At 36.2% G+C, this 23,978-nt stretch overlaps 1 protein-coding gene across 1 annotated transcript in view; it reads left to right on the forward strand.

Moving 5' to 3' along the window:
• LOC112046654 (suppressor of lurcher protein 1-like) overlaps window positions 1–21,074 on the forward strand; it is a 111,487-nt gene extending 90,413 nt beyond the window's left edge. The window contains exons 9-15 of the mRNA XM_052883896.1: window positions 2,418–2,537; window positions 3,450–3,521; window positions 6,518–6,704; window positions 17,124–17,314; window positions 18,008–18,215; window positions 19,370–19,596; window positions 20,957–21,074. Of these exons, the coding sequence (XP_052739856.1) occupies window positions 2,418–2,537; window positions 3,450–3,521; window positions 6,518–6,704; window positions 17,124–17,314; window positions 18,008–18,215; window positions 19,370–19,596; window positions 20,957–21,027 (1,076 nt within the window). The 3' untranslated portion in view covers window positions 21,028–21,074. The remainder of the gene's footprint in view (window positions 1–2,417; window positions 2,538–3,449; window positions 3,522–6,517; window positions 6,705–17,123; window positions 17,315–18,007; window positions 18,216–19,369; window positions 19,597–20,956) is intronic.
• Window positions 21,075–23,978: the final 2,904 nt, after the last annotated feature.

The following is a 23,978-nucleotide window of genomic DNA, read 5'->3' on the forward strand; positions in this document are numbered from 1 at the left end:
TGGTATGTGCAGTGGACTTATTGCATCATCACTTACCATCAGGTGAGATTGTAGTCAAGGGCTACTTGTAAAAAGTAAAAAAAAGTAACAAAATTATTTTTGTAACACTAAGTTACATCTTGTGTAATATGTTATATAGTGTTTTTTGGGTCCGAGTGGGAAATTGGGAATTTTTTGGGAGATTTGCCGCTTGTCCCTGGGCTTTGGCTCGTCGATTGGGCTCCCCTGCTAATTTTAATACTGGGCCCCTACAAGGCACGCTTCGCTACAACTGGATTGTAAGAAATATTTTCAATATGATGTTCAGATCCATGGTTTATGCTTTTAAGAGAGAAGCGAGAAGTAATAGATATAATGATATTTTTCCTGTCAACAGACATAAATGTACAATATAGTTAAATGAAGGTAAAAAGGAAATTCCCGTCAATTTTCGACGTATAAATTGGTAAAGGGTTGCCACTAGTTAATATAAAGGTAAAAGGAAAAAATAAATTAAATTAACCCACATTTTCGAGGATGGATCTTTCGTAACAAGATATTTTGTCAGACATGCCACTGAAAGGACTTATTTTAAAAGGAAGATTCATGGAACTCTGTAAGGGCTTACTCTGTAAGTACTTCTCTTGAAGTTAAAAACAATTTTACCCGTTCTTTATGCATTCAGTTAAAAGTAGGTAGTTGTAAAAAAAAATTAAGAATGCAAGGGTAAGGAAAATCCTAAAACTTGTTACAATTTGTGTGTAGGTACATGTTCTAACACACAGATCTTCGAAATTTTATAAAAACTGAAAGTTTGTGAGCTAAATGTTTCCGAATATATAATAATTTATTTATTTTGCTATTATCCGCGAAACGAACGTCGAATCCAAGCGACAACTTCACCCAGGTCCAACAAAATACTCATTACGTACGTTTCACCCCGAAACCGGAGCATCCTCAGGAGATGTTGACTCTACAACGTGCAATTGGGTGACGACCTCGGTGACGTTGTCGCATGGGTTCGTCGTTCGTTTCGCGGATAAATAAATAAATAAATAAATTATTATATATTTATTATGAACTTCCGCAAAGTAATGCCTGCTCTTATCCAATACTGAATGTTATACTGAATATCAAATGGAGGTAAAGTTGTGGTGGCTTTAAGTAACAGCAGGTTCTAAGAGAAATATATATTTAAAAAATTCGAGTTTTGGTGACCACTTCATTAACATCCAATATAGCAGTTTTGTAATATACATAAAATTTAAACGATACAAAAGAGCATGTTAAAATTAATTACCTATTTTAAATAAGTAGGTACTTATCAAAAAAGGCAATTATTTTCAACGTTTCTGATTTCGAATAAAGTCGTAATTCATTTATGGGATTTTGTTACTATGATATATTATTATCATATTATTATTGAAATTCATAAAATTGAGATAGCTTGAGCTAATATCTGCTTTACCATATTGGTAGTTCTAGTATGATGATTTAACAACCATGATGTTGGTAACTTTTACCTGTGTTAGGATTAAGCAAACTGGATTCATAATTATATTACATTTTTATTTTCATGCTGGCAACTTTGTTTTTAAATGATCTCTCAGTTGTCATTCTGTGATTGGTTGACGCCGGTTGAAGTAAAATGGCGGGAACCAATCAGATTTATTTTATCCAAGCTTGAAAACTACAACTTGACAGGAGACATTATTGTTTTCATGTTGGCGGTCGATTATTCTCTGTTGAGCGAATCACGAGTTAAGTCGAGTAGAATTGAAACAGTTTTTATAACCAACATCTTTGAAAAGAGCTACTGTAGAGTTTCTTATCGATTCTTCTCTGCAATGTCTGCAATTCCGAATCGAAAGTAGTTTCACCACCAATAGAAATATCATAAAGTAATTGAAATAAAAGAAGGTATTCAAACAATCAAGAAGTTATTATTACCTGAATCCTGAGTACGTCTACACCTGTAATTGACATAAAAATATAGGTAATAACTATAAAATTGTAAATTACGGGGAAAGAAAATAATCAAGAGTCATTAAACTAATTTAGAAGCTTTACATAATAGCTTTACAGTTAATGTGTTCGAACCGTCCACTTTTCAACGTTTTGTGTGTACAACGTACAATGTTGTGTAATTCTTCATGGGTTACTTGGGATAGGCAGGGAGAGAGACTTGAGTGGAAAAGGTAAGTGTTAGTTAACTGTCAAGGGATTCCTTAACCCTACATACAACGATCACAAGTTCCTGACTCCACTCAAGGTCATTCTCTACCATTCTAGGGTTTGTTTTGATTACAGTTTGATTTGTTAATTAAGTGACAAATATCGTGAATCCTAACCTTTATTCGATATTGGTTTCTTATTTCTGTAATCCACTTCTGAGTCTGTTAAAAGTATAGTCTATGTAAAGTGCATTTACTTTTTAGGTTATGAAATTCTTTCAACGGGGCCAGATCTATTGGTCCAATTTACGGCCAACTCCGAAACATCGGGCCAGGGGTTCAAAGCGAGCTACCAATTCCTTATGGACGATCATTCTATCGCAGGTTTAGTAAGCATTTTCTGTAATGTTATTCTACTAAAAAAATAAAAAATTTTACATACTTGTATGTGTACTGCATTTATTTATTCTTTCTTTTAGTATTCTATAAAAATTTAAATATATAAGATAGGAATAAATGGTAATTGTAAATCTCAATTTAAAAAAAAAGTTAAGACATTTGATTTATTTATTTGGCTCTGACATGAATTAGAGTCATAGGCTGATCTATGATTATAAGATTATTGAGCTAAATTGAGAAGTTGGTGCTACCATCCAAGTTACCGTGATCTATGGTAAGCAATCAGTTGTCTTTATCATTAACATTATCATCTGATAGTGATTGTAATAGAACAAACATTATATTATGAATGTAATCCTACCGAACTGTATTAACGTTCCTAATCCCTTTCCCTGTAGCATGGTGCGGGTGACAGAAAATTGCAGAAAATTGCCCTGAAAAACTAAAATTTAATAAAAAAAATTAAACCGACTTCAAAAACATAAAACGTACCGACTAAACTAAAAAGCGAAAAATAACATCATATTATTCCTGCTGCTTTGCTGGTAATTGCCTGTTGATCAATTTGGAGGCGGGGCTAACCTGATGATGTATTAATTAAAGCCATGTAAAGATATCATAAGGTTATTATAGGTTTTTCAGTATTCTTTCAGAAACGGCTTAAAATTAACACGTCACGGGCTAGCACCTCCTTCAAATTGATCAGCAGGTAATAAACAGCAAAGCAGCATAGACTCGAATTGGGAACTTCTCCTTTTTTTGAAGTTGGTTAAAAATATTTTGATGGTAGAAACTCATATTTCAAACAAAATCAACTGATCTTGCTTAGCTCAGTTGATTTTGTTTGTTTTTTTTTTTTTTAATATACCATTGTTTATTGTTTTATTTTATTTTTAGATCTCGACGGTGGTAAGAAGTCAAGTACAGGCGATGGATCACCTGCTATGGGTCCGGCAGTCAGCGCAGCGAGTAAGTTACCTACTACTTAAAGTTCGTGCGCTGTAGCATGGTGCGGGTGACAGATTCTTGAAAGTTCACGATATTAGTCCGTATTATGAACGTAATACAGGCAACTGTCACCCGCACCATGCTACAGTGCACGAACTGTACATAAAATATGTGTAGTTTTCAATACAAATTATTAAACTTTAAACTACTAGTAAACCTAGCAGCATTTATGGCTGGTGGGAGGCTTCGGCCATGGCTCTTTTTTCTAATGTTTGTTACCCCATAACATTGTCATTTACTAACCAATTTTGAAAATCCTTTTTTGGTTTGAAAGTGTATACTTCCAGATTGGTCCCATTTCATTTTCCAGATTTTATGTTAAAATCAAAATAACCGAAATTCGTCTTTGAAGTCGGTTCCATTTTGACGTGACAACGTCTTATAATTCGATGGAGCCGGATGCAAACTTGAAAAACGATGACGAAGATTAATTATTAAACAGTATTTTACAAAAACGAAAAGTATTTTATTTATTTACTTCTTATGACGTTGTCACGTTCAACTATCGACAGTAAACCGACTTTACAGACAACTGATTTTTTTTTAATTTAAAAAGATTTTCACATCAATTTTCACTAACCCACTTTACCCGCCATACGTAGTCGATAATAACGCTAAGGATACGCTCGTAAAGTATAATCCGCCATCTTAGAGGTCCATTCGTTTCAGCTTCATACTGCGATTAAGTATTCAGCTCCGATAAGAGCGAGCCGTAGTGGAGTATTTATACGCACGGCAGTGCATTACCAAGTTCGGTAGAATAGATTAATTGAATGACTAGCTTCATTGATCTCTTATAACTTAAAAAGCATAGAGAATGTATGTTTGAATAGTTGAATAAAAATATTAAAATGCCTTCTGATTCTTAAGTTCTAAAAATATATCTCGCCGTACGGTCTGATTCAGTATTCTCGTGGCGTTCGAACCGTCCACATTTTTTGCTGTGTAATTCTATATGGGTTACTTGGGCTAGGCCACAAGCCTTTGGGACTAGGGATTCTCTGCCATTCTAGGGTCTTATTTTGTTTACATTTTGATTCAATTAAGTTGTCCTGACAAATATTGTGAAAACCTTTGTTAGACATTGGTTTTCTTATTTTAATTGTAATCCACTTCTGAGTCTGCTAAAACACGTTATAATTGAATTTTGTAATTGAAGAACTTCTTACATTTTTGTAGCTATTTTTTATTAGTACTTTTAGATTTAATAATTTCGCTGAATAAGATGACATAAATTGGGCAAATGACCATAGCGCACACAGAAAGAAATATTAAAACTTGTAAAAAGCTTGTAAGAAATAAAATACCTTTGCCCGCAAAATTACATTTTTCAATCAAGCTGCTCTGCTATGCTGTTCATCTAGGTAGGAATATTATGCATCCTTTGATGTGCCAATAAATAAGTTCATAAAATTCTCTCTAAAGGAAATTGACCTTACCTTTAAGATGAAGTTCACCAACGAACGTCTTATATTAAAATTTTTTTTTTTGTTAAATCATTAAATGTTTATATTAGAGTTTGTGCACCTAGGAAATGAATTTTACGTTTGTGCATCAAACGTGAACAGAATAATTATTTCAGTTACATTTTCAGTTGTAAAAAAATCACCTATAATTAAATATTATTTTTTAATTTGTACTGTAACTATAACTAAAGTAACTACAATTATTATTTATACTATTATTGTAACTAATATTAATACACAAAAACACATATTTAAGGAATAATGATAGATAACATCAAAGTAGATATGTATGGGAAAATGGGATTTCGACTTACAAATAAAAGTAAATAATAAACATAGTTACACAATATACGAGTCACTAATTATTATAAGCCCCAAAAAAAGCGTATAGTCATATTAAATATAGTATAAAAGTTGTTACTAACCAGATGTTTTTTTTTTAAAGTTGATCGTCTCATCGAGATGAAGCTACTCATACAAAAATAGCTTGTTAGTAATCAGGTGTAAAATGTTCTAGGGATCCCTGACTGTATGTTATGTTTACTAAGATAACGAATTTTATCATACAAATAAATAGACAACATATAACGTACTAGCAGACGCCCGCGACTTCAGCCGCGTAAAATTCGATGTCAACTTTACTACTACCCCTACCCCTACCCTACCTCTACCCCAACCCTACCCCTACCCTACCCAACCCCTACCTCTACCCTATATAGCGGAATTTCTGCGTCTCTTAGAAATTTTGTATTATCTCCGAAACTATTTAAGCAATTAACATACTGTAAAGGGCAAATCTTATCTCCATAATATCCTTGTGATTAATAAATAATTTATTTTAATAAGGATTAAAGTGTAGTTGTATAAATAAAGACGTAAACCTAAGACGTAAACCTAAAAATTATTAATTTTATATAAAATTAATAATTTTTAAAACACAAAAATATCTGCTAATATATAGAAGATAGATATATGGTGTCGTGGACTTTTTTGTAGTTTAACTTTTAAAGATACATAAAGTCTCTGTACATGTAATTTCAATTTTACACGATAGTTAAGGCAGCGCATGCGAATAAATCTGTTTAAGAGGATTCTCGGTCCGACCTGTATGACAAAAACTGTGATAACTCGGCTAATATATATGATACCTATATAAAATAACCTAACCTAACCTAACCTATAGCACTACCCGATAATGTAGCATTCTATTGGTGAAAGAATTTTTGAAATCGGACCAGTAGTTCCGAAGATTACCCCATTTAAAGAATGTTACAAACTTACAAACTTTACCTCTTTATAGTATTAGTATAGATAAATACTCAGACAGCGAAAAACAACCATGCTCATCACATAAACATTTTCCAACTACAAGGTAATTGTACGAAATCTACCAAAACATCTAGTAGGTATACGTTAACCAAATGAGGCTAATTTATATGCACCCTTTGACATCACTAAAAATACGTTCATAAAACTTTAATCCTCTTCCAGCGTCATCCTGCGATCAAGTATTCAGGTCTGATAAGAGCCGTAGTGGGAAGTTGACCTCGCCCCAGTACCCGTCGCCGTATCCTCCCAAAACGCAATGTCATTACGACATTCTGGCGCGCGGGAGGGAGCGTGTGCGATTAGTGTTCGACGACTTCAGCCTCCAGAGGGTCACCGGCAGCATTATCGAGTGAGTTGTCAACGCTTTGTATTTTGTTACGCATGACTTTTATATTAATATTTCGTTTGGCTGTTCTTTTTTCTGTCTTTAAGCTTTTATTATACAAAGTCATAATTAAACCGGTATGGACGTACGGAGTGCAACTTTGGGGTACAGCATCAAACTAGAATTTAGAAATTCTGCAACGGTTCCAGTCAAAAATGCAAGATTACCAATGCTCCTTGTACTTCAAAAATGATCGCCTGCATCGTGAACTAAAAATTAAGACTATAAAGACAGAAGTTTCACACTCACTGAAAACATACCAAAAGCGTATTCGTAAACATCCAAATCAACTTGCAAGGAACCTAATGATGAAGAAACCTGGTACAACTTTCAAAAAGCTCAAGAGACGAGCACCACAAGATGTCATGAAATAGACACTACATTATTATATATGGGCAAATCACTGGATTTTGCACCTAACACGCCATAATATAAATACTTAAAATCCCGCTGAATGTCTCAATACAGATTGCAGGAATATTGAGAGACTAAAAAATAAAAAAAAATCACACCTAATTATCAATGGTAAAGTTTGTGGTATGGTAAGAAGTATAATCACTGGATCTACTGAACCGATTTTGATTTTCTTTGCCTTTTTACTACAATCTCACCTGATAGGTGCGTGCGTTCTTGCGCTACGATGTCGTGAGTTGCCGCAACGCATGTGTGCAATGCGTTGATCAGTTGCGATGACGCAAAGCAAACGCGAACGCACTAATGAGGCATCTCCCACCTGAAAGAGCGTTCACACTGTCAGTATTACTCACCAATGAACCTTTACAACACGTAGGTATTACCACTACACTCAAAACCAAACAGACTTCCTGGAATCGAAACTGCAAACCGATTGCAAGCTGACAGGTGCAGATTACACATATCTGTAATTTGGATACCCAAGCGGATTGCAATTCTATTTCAATCGTTTTGTACTAGGAACCCAGTACTAGTAAAGGCTATGACACAAATAGTGGGATTCAGATCTATAACCTTTTTGATTTAAAAACATCGCGTATCCTTCCAACTACGTATCCTCTTATAGTAGGCCGCGCACGTATGCAATATAGCAATATTGATTATTTCAAAAAGGACGCAAAACGTAATTTGTTTTAGTACAATACAGATTAATGGAATATTTCAATCAAATTAATGTTATTTATATCCAAGATACTCTCGGTAATCCAGCACTATAACAACGATCTGCTTCCTAACATAAATAACTGTATATTCTAGTGCATTTCATTTCTTGAGAAGTACCACTCTACTAGCAAAGATGGCGAAGTGGTTTTGTATCCCGGCAAGATCGTACGAATCGAAACCGAACAAGATAATCGAATAACACGTTCCAAATGATCGCGCTATTATCTTTGACTGCATCTGTAGTTAACATCATATCGGTTGTGATTGCAACCACAACAGTCAATAGATATAAATTAACTTGAAATGTCGGTCTGTGATTTCAAAATAACTGTTTATTCAAGCGCTTTTTAAGACACTAAAACATAATTTCTTTGAATGGCTGCATCACCGAATTTCACTTGAACGAAGTCGTCCCACTAGACTTTCAATGAAAATATAATAGTACAGTCAAGCAATCTGAACACCAGACTCCTCTTGGAATGAGAGGGGTTAGGCCAATAGTCAACCACGCTAACCCAATACTGATTGACAGACTTCCACACGTAGAGAATTAAGAAAATGTTCAGTTATGCAGCTATCCTCGCAATGTTTTTCCTTCAGTGTTTGAGACACGCGATATTTAAATTCTTAAAATGCACACAACTGAAAAGTTGGAGGTGTAACCCCGGACCGGATTCAAACCTACGCCCTCCGGGATCGGAGGTGATGTCATATCTACTGGCCTATCACAGCTTTAACCCACATTATCTAACTCCAAATAATAAGTCCCTCTGAATATAATATTATGATCATCAGTGCATATCACTTTGGGTCCCTGAAGCAGAAAATCTATGCATGGATATTGTATTATCCACTGTATCTCCAATACATAATTATTACATAATGCTGTGGACCAATGATCGATATATCCGGGAGTATGTATTCATAATTAGTTAGCCAGGAGAGTATATAGGCACTGGGACTTAGATTTTGGATTCAGTTGTAGTTAGTTTGATAGAACTTTTAACGATCTATTTTGTGCACTGCCAACAGTCTCGAACGAGCTGCCCAATTATAATAGTATGAAAAAAATCTGTATTTTTCGACTATAGGTATTTCATTCCTCGCGGTACGGGAATACAAAATCATGATTGCAACTGAAAAATTTTCAATAACCAGTTTTGGAATTACTACCTACAATTCTCTTTGTAATATTATTTTAGAAGTAGTTACTAGTGGATGTTTATCTTAAGTGGAAGTCCAACGTCAAATATATACCTTCTAGAACATAGTTGGCAAGAAGAAATTTGGAAGGCCAAACAAAAGATGGTTGGAGTGTGTGAAAGAGGTTAGGTTTAGGTTAGGTTACAGGAGGTTAGGTTACAGAATTAGATGATAAGATGACGAATAATAGAACCAAATGAAAGAGATTGACATAATTTGCCAACCTTAAGTGGCACAGAGACAAAGAGAATATAATGATTGGTAATCATGAACATTTGCCAACCTTAAGTGGCATAGAGACAAAAAGAGTATGGTGATTGTTAATCATGATCATTTGTCAACCTTAAGTGTATAGAGACAAAGATAACATAATGACGTGTAATCATGAACATATTGCCGACCAATAGTGGCACAGAGACAAAGAAAATATGATGATTGGTAATCATGAACATTTGCCGACCTTAAGTGGCATAGAGAGAAAGAAAATATGATTATTGGAAATCATAAACTTCCACAAACGGTTAAATACAAATATTTTCCAGCTTCCAGCTTCTGTTTTCCTTATCACTTACAATATGGGTATCTATATTTAAAATACAGATACCCATGTTGTAGGTGGCTTGTAGGCAAACTCTTGACTTGATTAGCATCTTCAAGGCGAGCGCGTTTCACTGTAGGCTGCATAATCGCTTACCACCAGGCATAATTGCAGCCAAACGCTGGCTTAAAATACTGTAAAAAAACATTAATAACTACAATTTCTTAATTTTAGTCCAGTTCTACATCAATGTAGTCTATTAAAAATGTTAGCTCAAAGTTCTTCCATCCATAAACATTTTCGTATAACACAAAAAACAGCTAAACGCATAATAACGAGTTTTGTATCACCGCTAAGCTGCACGCTGCGGTCCAAAATTAAAGTTGTTGCGAAACTCATTTTGTGGTAACCGCGGGTTTGGACACGACTTAGGGATGTGTGGTCATGTGGTTTTGGTTTCAGGGTTATGTGTACTGATATAATAGCATTCACAGCTACTGGTGTTAAGTTTCGAACTATAAAATCCTGGAGTTTTATTAACAGACGTTAAGAAAGCGTTCGACACACGACAACGTTTTTAAAACACAACGATCTTTTTCGAGCAATGATACATTTTCAATTTTGGGTATTAGAAATAGACATTCATTTAACTTTATACTATATTTAAATGCTTTTTTGACGGTATCTTCGCCTGCCCGCGGTTAACTAACAAAACGTGATAGCCCTGTTCTATTAGTACCTCTGCCTTCGATTCGGAGGTTGTGGATTCGTCTGGTCCAGGGCATGCACCTCCAACTTTTCAGTTGTGTGCATTTTAAGAAATTTAAGGAAAACATCGTGAGTAAACCTGCATACCAGAGAATTTTCTTAATTCTCTGCTTTTGTGAAGTCTGTCAATTCGCATTGGCCCAACGTGGTGGCTATACTATTGGCCTAACCCCTCTCACTCTGAGAAAACAAATCTACGTGTGTTTGAATTGCGTGAAGATAAATAATTATTTAGATCACACAACTCTTTCCCCACAGCTAAGCGAATAATACTCAGCGCACAGAGTGTGAACGACTCCGTTCATGCGGGATGTGTTTTCGTTTAGAATCTCTCGGTTTCTCGAAGCTATTGAACTACATAACTGTTGATTTACCAAACTCACTAACTACCGTCTGTGACTGGCACTAACTCTACCTCAATAAGTGTGAACTACTGCTCAATTATATCCAGCTATTTAGTCACAAACCATTGTTACGTTTATTAGTTCTCTAAAATTATTCGCCATCATTCATTCCAGCACCTTGGGACCCCAACGTTCATCGACTCTTCGAATGGCCTGCCCATTGCCACTTCAGCTTCACGACTCGCTGAGCTATATTAGTGACTTTGGTTTTTCTGCGGATCTCCTCATTTCTGATTAGATCACGCAGAGAAACTGCAAGCATAACTCGCTCCATCGCCCGCAGAGTCACTTTGAGCCTTCTAATAAGGTCCATGGTTAGCGACCAAGTCTCAGATCAGGAGATCATCACTGGCAACACGCAATGTTCGAAAACTTTCGTCTTCAGGCCAGTCTACAAGCCTTTTTTAGAGACCCACTACAGCACGGCTATTCTCTAACGATGTTTTATATAACTCGCAAGTGCCAGTTTCAAATTCACCGCTATCTTTCTCATTCTATAGTATCGTGTTAAACAGAGAGAGATAAAGGTGAATTTGAAACTCGCACGTGGTGTAGGTCGTTAAAATAGGCTCATAATAGTGATGTGAAACTATCGATATAACTAGGCTCTATAACGACTACATCACTAGCATTAGATCTACCTCAACGGGTTACAGTAACGTATTCCAGCCAATGCATTCACTCTGCGTTGAATTGTAAATGATGTTTGACTGACCGCGTGAACAAGTTTAACAATGAATTGTGTTCGGATCGAGGTAAGCGCATCGTAATAAATGGATTCACCGCAATGCATTCGACAGGCGGCGTCAGTGAATTTATCGCATGGTTAATGTGAAATTGTACCTTATAATATAGCATTCATGGAGGAAATTGGGAGATGAGGCGTGCTATTTCATGATCATAATAATCTAGCCCATTTTAATGTGCGCCATATTATAAATATACGCTTTAAACTTGGACGGACGGGCTATATGAGATACTAGCTGACGCCGCTTTTCACTCACATGGTTCTCGTTCCCGTAGGAATACAGGGATAATATATTTAGCCTATAACCTTCCTCGATAAATGGGCTATTTAACACTGAAAGAACTTTTCAAATCGGACCAGTTTCTGAAATTAGCGCGTTCAAAACAAAGTTTTTCTTTCTTTTAAGAATTAAGTTAAAATTCTCGAGAACTTGGTGGTGTTATACCCCCGTGCTTCGGAGAGCACGTTAAGTCGTCGGTCCTGTTCATGATAATTAACATCTGATAGTGATCATTTATTTCATTTTTATCTTCATCTCGTGGATTAGCGTGGTGGGCTTAAGCTCCATATCCTCCTATAAGCAGAGAGTCCTAGCCCTGTTAGTGGGCCTTTAAAATAGATGCGGGGGTTTATCAAAAATCTTCCAACTTTGAGTCATCATCATCATTATCAACCCATATTCGGCTCACTGCTGACCACGAATCTCCTTTCATAATGAAAGGGGTTAAGCCATAGTCTACGCTGGCCCAATGCAGGTTGGCAGACTTCTCACACGTAGAGAATTAAGAAAAATCTCAGGTATGCAGGTTTCCTCACGTTGTTTTTCCTTCACAGTTTGAGACACGTGATATTTAATTTATTAAACTCCGGGACACTAATTTCTCGGAAGAAAGAAACGCTCAATATTTAAAAGGACACAGGAATCAAACCTTGGCCCTCATAGTCCAAAGCTACATAGGCTAACCACTGAATCAGCAAGGTAGTCAGCGTCAACCATAGATGATTAATTTATATTTGTAGGGAATAGTTACAAGCACTTAGGAAAGAACTTCGTAAAGAACACTCCATACTTTTCCGCTAAGGGGTATGGCTGACCCACTATAAAAGTTGTTTTGTGTGGAAACCACTTAAAGGGATTTTAGGTCAAGCCATTTTTCATGTGGCCGAAATTAACCCTAATGATGGCCAACAAAATGGTTCTACCTGCCCTTTTTCATCGCTTATTATATTTTCACTTTATACGTACGTACTTACTTGTTTGTTTATTTGAGTTTTTGTTGTGTAGATTTTTAACAAACAACCAGCTATCATACTTGGTCGTTTCTTTCGAAGGTGTTCTTTAGAATAATATATAGATCCATATCTATATTTTCAAACGCAAATCTAAAACAGTTTTCTCCCTAATTTAGTCTAATTAACCTATTTATTATTCTTTTAATTCTTTTTATGTATCTATTCGAGTACTAAATTACGCATGTTGAGGTAACCTATAAGTGGGTCTATGACACAACAACTTCACTAATCTATGTTTTTGTAAAACTCAATTTTAATTGTCATAACCTGTTGGTACCCTATAAAAATAAATAAATAAATAAATAATTACGATAGTAATATGTAGATAACACCTTCGAAAAAACGACTCGTAATTATAACAGAACTTCAGTTCAGGTAAATGCGTATATAGAAGGTGTGTAAAGGGGTATGTAAATACCTCGTCGATCCAGTTTTTAGCTTCTAATCTAAATCTATACTAATATTATAAAGCTGAAGAGTTCGTTTGTTTGTTTGATTGAACGCGCTAATGTCAGGAACTACTGGTCCGATTTAAAAAAATCTTTGAGTGTTAGATAGCCCATTTATCGAGGATGGCTATATGCTATATATCCTTATATTCCTGCGGGAACGGGATACACGCGGGTGAAAATGCGCGGCGTCAGCTAATTCACTATATTTGACGTATGCTAGTAGACATACGAAATTGTGATTCTATGTAAAAATGTCACCCGGTGCTTACTGGTGGATATCACCTTGGATATCACACAGTAGGTAAATGACATTTTGTCAATTGATTTATATTAATAGGTTGAATAAAGACGAAAATAGTGAATAGGCCACCTGGATGGGCTATGAAAAATATTGAGCTTTTCTTTCTTCCACGAAATTGGTAGCAGACAATGTTGGGATGGTGGTATGCCTGTGCCTCAGAGAGCACATCAAGTCATCCCAGACATGAGCCTTACAATACCATCACCCATAAACATTGGAGCACAGAGTTCACCTAGTTTGGGGATGTCGGTTCACTAAGTTGATATGTGTGCTATGACCTTTTTTATCGATGGGAAATGCTTTTACTCATCCAACCGGAAACTGACTTAGACAGAAACTATGCAGTTTACCCCTGGGTACTCGCTAGTTTATTAAAATACCTCCTAAACTCAGCGGCGCCGCGTCCTATTTGGTATGCGAAAGGATCGCAAAGACAGGCACTTTCACATCCCGACGCGCTTGTCGGTCACTCAGTGGTGTCTACAAGGGAGGGTGTCATTATCAACCCATATTCGGTACATTGCTGAGCATATACATAGCCTTTAACCTTACTCGATAAATGGGCTATCTAACACTAAAACAACTTTTCAAATCGGAGCAGTAGTTTCTGAAATTAGCGCCTTCAACCAAATAAAGCTTTTATTTCTTGTATGAATTCAGCTAAAATTCTTGAGAACTTGGTGATGTTAAACCTCCGTGCTTCGAAGAGCACGTTAAGTCGTCGGTCCCGTTCATGATAATTAACAACTGATAGTGATCGTTTATTTCATTTTTACCCTTATCTCGTGGATTGGCGTGGTGGGCTTAAGCTCCATATCCTCCTATAAGCAGAGAGTCCTAGCCCTGTAGTGGGCCTTTAAAATAGGTGTCAGTGCGGGGGTGTAACAACAATCTCCCAACTCTGGGTCATCATAATCATTATCAACCCATATTCGGCTCACTGCTGAGCATGACCCTCCTTTTATAATGAGAGGGATTAGGCCATAGTCCACCACGCTGGCCCACTGCGGATTTTCAGACTTCACACATAAAAAAGTTCAGTTTTTTTGTGTCTAAACTGAAAATTAACCCTAATGACTACAAATGAAACGCTTTCCCTGCCCTGTCCGTTCAACGCACGCCATTCCCTCTTTTTTATTAATACAATAATGTGGGACCGTTTTAAATTAAGCACAATGTTAATGCCAACGTTTCCAAGTAAAATATTATTACCGAAGTTACACAGTCACGCAAAAGTACGATAATGTTATTTGTCGTGTGAATAACAAATGTATGTTTGCTCACACAAGATTACAGTGAATTCCCATTGTTCTAATTGAAATAGATTCAAATTTGTAATAGAATTATACACTCGTGACGTGATTAGAAGCTAAATTAGGAGGATTGATTTAATTTATTATATTAAAAACATAATACTCAGTGTAATGTTTGCGTATACTCTGGTGATCACTCGGTTAATCACTTCAACTCGGTTGAACACTGTCTACTTAGTACATCATGGTACGTACTACTGTAGCACCCAAGTGCAAACTAACTCCTTTCTATCCGAGTCCAGTATTTATAGACTAATCTGTTGACAGCCTAAGCTGTTGATATATACCTACTACACTCTGCATAAGCTGGAGGGCGATAGTGTCTAACACTGAGGTTCTTGCCAGAATGCAAAAGAAGACCGGGCTTATTAAAACCATCAAGCAGCGGAAGATTTCGTACCTCGGACATATTTTGCGACAGGATATCTGTTTGCTTCAAATCATTATGATAGACAAGATTGCAAGCAAAAGAGTTGGAAGAAGGAGAAGTCCTGGCTACGAAACTTAGGGGAGTGGACTGCCATAAAAATAGTCGAAGAACTTTTGCGCCTAGCCGATGACAAGGAGAAATTTAGGAAGCTGACCGTCGACCTCCATTGGAGAGGCACTAAAGAAGAAGATTTTAAAACACGGCTAAAACTCTCGTGATACAATGTCGGAGTATGCCCGACTAATTTCGAACACATAAGTTGAAATCGTTGCGGGGTCCCTTACCCATATAATATGAATAACACTCAATAAAGTTTAAAATTTAAACAAATACATCAATATGTTTTAATTAATATTACTGTTTTAGTAGTTCTTTCGATAGAGCTCATCCCCGAAAGTGATAATTTTTTTAATATTTTGTAGTCCCTTTACCAAAAAAATTTTTTAGCAACCACTCTTATATAGGTGATTAATAATCTTGTTTCTGTTTTGCTGACACCTCTTCAAACTTCTACAACCCAAAACCAAATCATCCTCCAAAAATAGAATATCTGTAATACAAACAACATTTTTTTGTATTAAAGAATAATCTATAATTCAAAAATAAAACATTATTTCTTTTATCATTGTGCTTATCTAAAAAAAAAGTGAAAGAGGCGTTTCTAAATTACCTTTAATTCTTTCAAGTGATCTGAACATTGATATTAAACACCGTAGATATTCACGTAGAACCACTATAGATTTGTGTCTTTATACAGTCACTGAATTAGTTAGTTGTGTTAATTAGTCTGTTGATTACAAGATAATAATCTTAATACAGCGCAAACTCATCTTAACGAATCTCGACTAGTAATTTTTTTCGTAAATAAGAGTTTTGTTGTACAGTGGTATTAAGGAAAATTACAAACAAACTTGACTTTCTAAAACGACGATTTTATACAGTCACTGAACTGAATTAGTTAGTAGTGTTAGATAGTTCGTCTTTTGATTACAAGATAATAATATTAATGCAGCGGAAACTCATCTTAACGAATTTGGACTAGTATTTTTTTTCGTAATTAAGAGTTTTGTTGTATAGTGCTATTAAGGAAAATTACAAACAAACTTGACTTTCTAAATCGACGATCTAATAGTTGACTTAGAAGTCAATAAAGTATATGTGAGTAGTGGTCCGTTGTAAGTTAAAAGATTTATGATTTTGATATTTAAAAACGCTGTAAATTTTAAATTGGTAATCAGTGCGGTTATCTACTTAAAATTTACAACAAATTGAGGCTGTAAATGCTCACAGTACGTTTATTTTTATTTGGACCATCGGTGTGTCAATATATCAAATATCAAATGCCTTTTACTCGTTTATAATAACTTCTTATGGGAGAGTAAACCGCTTCGTAACGTAACGCGTTACGGTGCCACTTTGTCAGGATTCCCTTTCTCTCAGGTATAAGGCAGCAGGTTTAAGTTATCACTTCCGTCGAGTGGACATTTTTTTTACAGAGTCTTCACATAAGTTTCTTTATTTTTTTTTCATTTTTGAGGGTATGCGATGGTTGTTTTCTGTATCTACATACTCATCTGTATCATCATCATTATTATCAACAAATATTCGGCTCACTTGAGCTGGAGTCTCCTCTCAGAATAAGAGGGGTTTTGCCTATAGTTCACCACGCTGGCCCAATGCCATTTGTGCCGTTTGTGAAACGTGACATTTAATTTCTTAACTCATCTGTATAAGTAGTTAATATTCTTGGTAAAAAATAATATCAATGGCAACTAAATAAGAAGTTTTTGTTACAGCTGCGAGAGTATGGACTCGCTGGACGTGTTTTTGTATGTCGATGGCCGTCTGGAGAAAATGGGCTCGTATTGTGGCAATGACGTACCGAAGCCTATCATGTCAAACGGACCCAAGCTATCGATCGAGTTCAGGGGCATATACTCATCCCGATACAGTAGAGGGTTTAAAATATCCTATTACTTCGTTGAAGGTAATATTTTACAGCAATAACTGAAAAATCAAACATAACCATCCATCAAGTGACAGTAAGACAAAAAACATCGTCTACAAATAGAGCAACACTTCGCAAGCCTCATTTGCCTGTAATTCACTTCATTCGTTCAAATACCGGAAATACTGCTCTTTAGACCGGAATACATCAAAAATTCTGCTTGGCGGCAAAAAAACGCATGGCATTAGTACTTTCCCGGATTAGCTCCACTTAGAAGTCTACTGAAAATCTGTTGAAAAAAAGACAGTTATTAAACCTTATGCTACTCATAATATAGTTATCCTTATTTCGGCAGCTAAGCCAGCAAGACTTTTACTTAAAAATTTCTGATTTGACTGATTTCTTAATTGATATCTGACTGTCTTGTTGGTACATTAGTTAGCCAATGTTAATTATGCCTGGTTGACGGCGAGGCGATACGGTTACGATCACTTTGCTATGTATCAGAGATGGTGCTGTATATGAAAAAAGATTTTCCCGCTTTCCTGTTGAATTTTTTCCTGAATTTTCTTTGCTATAAACCTCACGGAGCCCGAGACCTTTCCAAGGAATGGTTGGCTGGAGTTATAGCGTCAGGAAGGAAAACCCGACTTATTTTTATACAGTAGATAGTTGCACGTTGATGAAGTTGCAGTTGTTCACTAGTTTGTAATACAAGTATGGATTTAACAGATTACGCTATTGCAACGGGAAAGCAGCTTCCAGAGTATCCTTGCGCCTTCGTGTACAACAGCACGGAGCGGCGCAAGGGCGTGATGACGTCACCCAACCACCCCGGCCTCTACCCCCGGGACACGGAGTGCAATTACTTCTTCTACGGGCGCAAGAACGAGCGAGTGCACTTGCACTTTACTCACTTCGACGTGGAGGGTGTTGTGCCGTAAGTACGGGAATTCGTTCACAGATCTTTCCGAAAAAGGATTGAATAAAAAAAAAAATAAAGTTGTGCCACATAGTACAATCATTAGAAGCCTATTTTAACGTCCTACTACAAGGTCAGGCCATCCCCCTCCTTATACAGGGTGCTCGGGAGTATTTCCGGGAGATTCTGGTAGCTAACTGGGTTACCGGGTAACGAAAATTTCTGAGCGTCGGAACGAAATAATGTACCATGCAATTCGTAGGACATGGTGGTTGTTAAATTGTACTTATACAGGGTGCTCAAGAGTATCTTTGCGAGATTCTGGTAGCTAACTGGGTTACCGGGTAACGAAAATTTCTGAGCGTCGGAACGAGATAATGTACCACGCAATTCGTAGAACATGGCTGTTAAGTTGTATAACTATTAATTGCTATTGCATCCGTTGGATCAAAATAGAAGGCACCAGACAAAGATTCTTATCCTTTAATATAATAAAATAGCTATCCTTATAAATTTTATTATTTAAAAAAACTTCTTGCAATAACATGTAGGTTTTCGCTATTATTTTAATCCTATTTGTTTACTTACTTATACGTTCATAATCAGAAAGTACGTGATTGAAATTTTTAATTAAATTTCGTTGAGCCAACATGGCTGGAAGAGGAGGTAAACAAATTATTCTTTGTTATTAACTCGAGATTAATCTTTTGTTATTGTGATGAGAGTACTGTTTTCATTAATTAATTAATACAATATTTTGAAAAATAAGTGTTCGATAGCGAAAATTTTAACAATATTTTGCTGCAGAAATCGCACTAACATTTTATAGGCGAAAGTTTGCGTTTTTTTTTTAATTCTTTATGAGTTAGCCCTTGACTAAAATCTCACCTGATAGTAAGTGATGATGCAAACTAAGATGGAAGCAGGCTAACTTGTTAGGAGTAGGAAGACAATCCACACCACTTTCGGTTTCTACACGGCATCCCATCCCATCCATAACTAGCCACGGCCAAAGCCTCCCACCACCAGCTAGACCAATTAAGAAAACCTCAATCGGCCCAGCCGGGGATCGAACCCAGGACCTCCGTCTTGTAAATCCACCGCGCATATACCACTGCGGCACGGAGGCCGTCGACTTTAATATTATAAGCCATACTATTCTCCTATTATAGATGCGAAGCTGTATCCGCGAGTGACTACGTGCAATTCTCAAGTCAAATGATTGACACACGTAGCCGGAGGTACTGCGGGCAACTGCGCGAACTTCAGATCGCTTCGGAAAGCAATTTCCTGAGGGTCACCTTCCGGTCCAACGACAGGCTAGATGGCACTGGGTTCAGAGCTGAATACATATTTCTGAAGGACACAGAAATGCAGAGAGCTAGGACTGATGCAAATGGTAAGGAAAATTGTATCTAAACTGAGAAAAATAAGCTACTTAAATGAGCTTTATTTTACAACGCCTTTTTTAACTCTCGGGCGAATGAGCCCGAATTGTCTCTGGTTTGTTAATATTTTTAAATATGACAGGATATGATATGTTGGGAAAACGGGAGAAGTTACTCCATTTTTACAGCGATACTACTGTAAGGGCTGGATTAAAGAGGTCTAAGGGAGAACAAAGTCGCGGGCATCCACTACTCTAAATGTTTTTTTAAATTCTAACCAGTTACTTAGCGCTTTCAACATATTCGTCAGCTTTACTTTACTTTAGTAAGTAGGTACATGTAGATCTGCTTGATGCCAGCGACTTTTTCCGCGTGACTTTTACTTTCCCTGCGGGAAAGTTTCTACAGCGGGAAAGTTAAATCCTGTGTCTGTTTTCAAAAAAAAAACTCCTTTTTTTAATATTTATTCATCAACAAACTTTGTGTAACAACAATAGTTCAAAATATTTTTTAATAAGAGCAAATCTTGCCGTACGTGCCTAGCCATGCCACACTAAACTCCGGTGTTTTCTAAAATAGCAAAGCAAATGTTTGGCGATAACGAAAATTTAACTGTAGGCATTCATCGGGTGGGAAAATTATTCGTTGAACTCTGTTCAGCGTCATGGAAGAAAAATTGGAATGGTGCCAAAGGAAATATTTCATTCTGTACTTACCTTTCACATTTGCCATTCCAGTACTTATACATCCATTTAGTTCTTTTGGCGTCGTTTTGTTGACAACGCCACAAAATGTGTTTGTCGGACTTCATTTTATTTGTCGAAATAATTTTAATTAAAACTAGTGCCTAAAATATTAGGCTTTTTTTTAATAAAATGGATAAATGGTTCCATACTTTTTATTATTACGAGCTATGTTAGGAGTATCTCTGTGTGATCGAATCAGAAATGAGGAGATCCGCAGAAGAACCAAAGTCACCGACATAGCTCAACGAGTTGCGAAGCTGAAGTGGCAATGGGCGGGGCACATAGTTCGAAGAGCCGATGGACGTTGGGATCCAAAAGTGCTGGAATGGCGACCCCGCACTAGTAAGCGCAGTGTTGACCGACCCCTCACGAGGTGGACTGATGCCATCACGCTTGATGTCGTGATGTTTGCATCGTGATGTTTGGAAGTCCTTATAAAAGGCCTATGTCCTGCAGTGGACGTCCATCGGCTGATATGATGATGATGATGATACTTTTTATTTGTTCGTGGTCAGTTTTAACTGTAGAGTTATTCCTAATAATTTTGATTGACATTTCTATTAGATTAAACTGTACAGTTAAAACTGAAACTGCAGCGCGGTTAAGAAATTATTTTTTTTTCCAGATGCATCTTCACACCATTTGACAAGATGTTGGCAATTTATCAGCATACTACTGGTAATAGCGACGTTGTAAAAATCCCATAAAATGTTAATAAAATAATAAAGACTATATGTTTTGTAGTGTGATTGTTTCATTTTGACTCTACGATCATTTATTTAAATGCAAGCAAATGCTCGCAACTTCGTTCGTTTGGAATTCAGTTTTTCACAAATCCTGCAGGAACTATGGATTTTTTCGAAATAAAAGGTAGTGTATATGTTCTAATCTTTATACTTTATTGTATATGTATATATTTGATACTGTACGGGCCTAGTCCTGGACTAGCTATTTAAGCAAGTGCTTAGCGCTTAGTGCTTAGGGCATCTAGAGGGCACCTGAGACAACCGAGAAAATAAAAGGAATTTTTTTTAATTAATTCTCTTTAGTTCACTAAGGATAGAGGGACCCACAGAGGAAGATTGCTTAGGACATCAAGTAACCTTAATCACCTTTTTTATCACTATTTTATTATTAACTAGCGGACGCCCGCGACTTCGTCCGCGTGGAATTCAGCTTTTCACAAATCCCGCGGGAATTGTGGATTTTTCCGGGATGAAAGTAGCCTATGTGTTAATCCAAAGTGAAATCTATTTTAATTCCAAATTTCAGCTAAATCGCTTCAGTAGCCGCAGCGTAAAAGAGGAAAAAACTTTCGCCTTTATAATATTAGTGGGTGTGATGTGATTATTATATAGTAACACTTCTTCTTGTTGTTTCCGCTCGCGTCACCACATGACTCCGAGGAAGACCAGCGCTGCGCTGGTGGATCCATCACTAGCTAAACATAGCTAAATATATAGTAGTTGTGGTGCATTTTGGTACCACACACATCATCTTTAGCTTTTTTTCTTTTAAACATTTTTTTTACTGTCTTCTGTTTATTATGTGTGTATATTTGGCTGGTGGGAGGCTTCGGCCGTGGCTAGTTACCACCCTACCGACAAAGACGTACCGCCAAGCGATTTAGCGTTCCGGTACGATGTCGTGTAGAAACCGAAAGGAGTGTGGATTTTCATCCTCCTCCTAACAAGTTAGCCCGCTTCCATCTTAGACTGCATCATCATCACTTACCATCAGGTGAGATTGTAGTCAAGGTCAAAAAAAGAAAAAAACATATTTTCAGCGGCTCCCTGCAACCCGCTTGATCTCCGCTCCTCGGTAAAAAAGAACACAGACACACACAACATAGCTGGCGAGTGAGTCTGTGTGTATTATATTTTTTTCTATCTTTTTTCCGGCACTGTACATCCTGGGTAAAGTTTTCATACATAAGTGGTGGTAAACTTCTGAAAATTAAATACAACAAATTTGAAATCACTCGTGTTTAATCCTGCATAATGCCGCTAAAACCACACGCCGGCCCGCATCGAACTTAACGGTCCAAATTAACCTTTCGACCCCTATAAAAGCACCCTTCCACCCTTATTCGAAAACTAACAGAGTTATCATGGGCTTTGTAAAAGTTTACACTCTTAAGCTAAGGGTAGGTACCTCTATCTATCTCTACCTATCATATCGTATCTGCATATACCTACTCGTACATGCAGATACGATATGATATGATTGGTTGAAAATTAATACAACGTTTAAAGCCATATTAAAACCGAGAACATCAGCTACATAAATATACTATACTATGCACAAAAATTAAGGGAGCAGAAAAAAAATCCAAATTTTTGGGGGATTTTCAACAGGCTGTAACTTATACAAAAATGGTCGTACAGCAAAAAAATAAAAAGCAAATTGTAGCCTTAAGTGTTTAATTTTTGGATCTGAGTTTGAAAATTTTTTTTTGAAAATATTTTTCGAGTAATCATAAGAAAACCACCGAAAAAAAAATTTTTTCATTTTTGATAAAAATTATGACATTTTCAGAGCGAAATTCTTGCTCCTTTAATTTTTTCAAAAATTCGATCAAGTGGGAAAAAAAAACGGTTGGCTGGATTGAATTGAAACTTTGTAGGGTTTTTGTGGGTATATTGAACAGTAAAAGACACACTTAAAGTCAGTGGTTTCCGCAATATTTTTGATTGGGCGCTTGATTTTCCAAAAAACGACAAAAAGCTCTTTTTTGGATGCTTTTTCAAATTCATGTAATGATTGAAAAAAATTTTTTTTTTCAAAATTCAATTGCCAATCCTTGTAGAAAATTTATTCAAGTTTTTAAAACCAACTTCAAAATTTCTGTGCGATCATTGGTTGCTGAGATATTGGTAACCAAAGACAAAATGATCTTTTTCCATTCAAACATCGATATCTCAGCGAGAAATGCTCGTATCGAGATTTAAAAAAACGAAATTAAATCTGAATAAACAAGCTATCCGGTCCATATGGAGGTTGAGTCGAAAAAATTGTTTCCACGTCCGTAGATTAAAAAAAAAACCAAAAAAATTTCGAAAATTTTTTTTTCGGTGGTTTTCTTATGATTACTCGAAAAATATTTTCAAAAATAAATTTTCAAACTCAGATCCAAAAATTATACACTTAGAGCTACAATTTGCTTTTTATTTTTTTTGCTGTACGACCATTTTTGTATAAGTTACAGCCTGTTGAAAATCCCCCAAAAATATGGATTTTTTTTCTGCTCCCTTAATTTTTGTGCATAGTATATATACAAACATCTATATCTATACTAATATTATAAAGAGGTAAAGTTTGTAAGTTTGTAAGTTTGTCACATTTTTTAAATGGGGTAATCTTCGGAACTACTGGTCCGATTTTAAAAATTCTTTCTCCAGTAGAATGCTACATTATCGGGGAGTGCTATAGGCTATATTTTATATTTGTATCATATATATTAGCCGAGTTATCACAGTTTTTGTCATACAGGTCGGACTGAAAATCCTCTTAAACAGACTTATTCGCATGCGCCTTAACTATTGTGTAAAATTGAAATTAATGTATGGAGACTTTATGTATCTTTAAAAGTTCTACAAAAAAGTCCGCGACACCATATATCTATCTTCTATATATTAGCAGATATA

This window comes from Bicyclus anynana, chromosome 10 (genome assembly GCF_947172395.1).
Source record: "Bicyclus anynana chromosome 10, ilBicAnyn1.1, whole genome shotgun sequence".
In the NCBI taxonomy this organism is placed as follows: domain Eukaryota; kingdom Metazoa; phylum Arthropoda; class Insecta; order Lepidoptera; family Nymphalidae; genus Bicyclus; species Bicyclus anynana.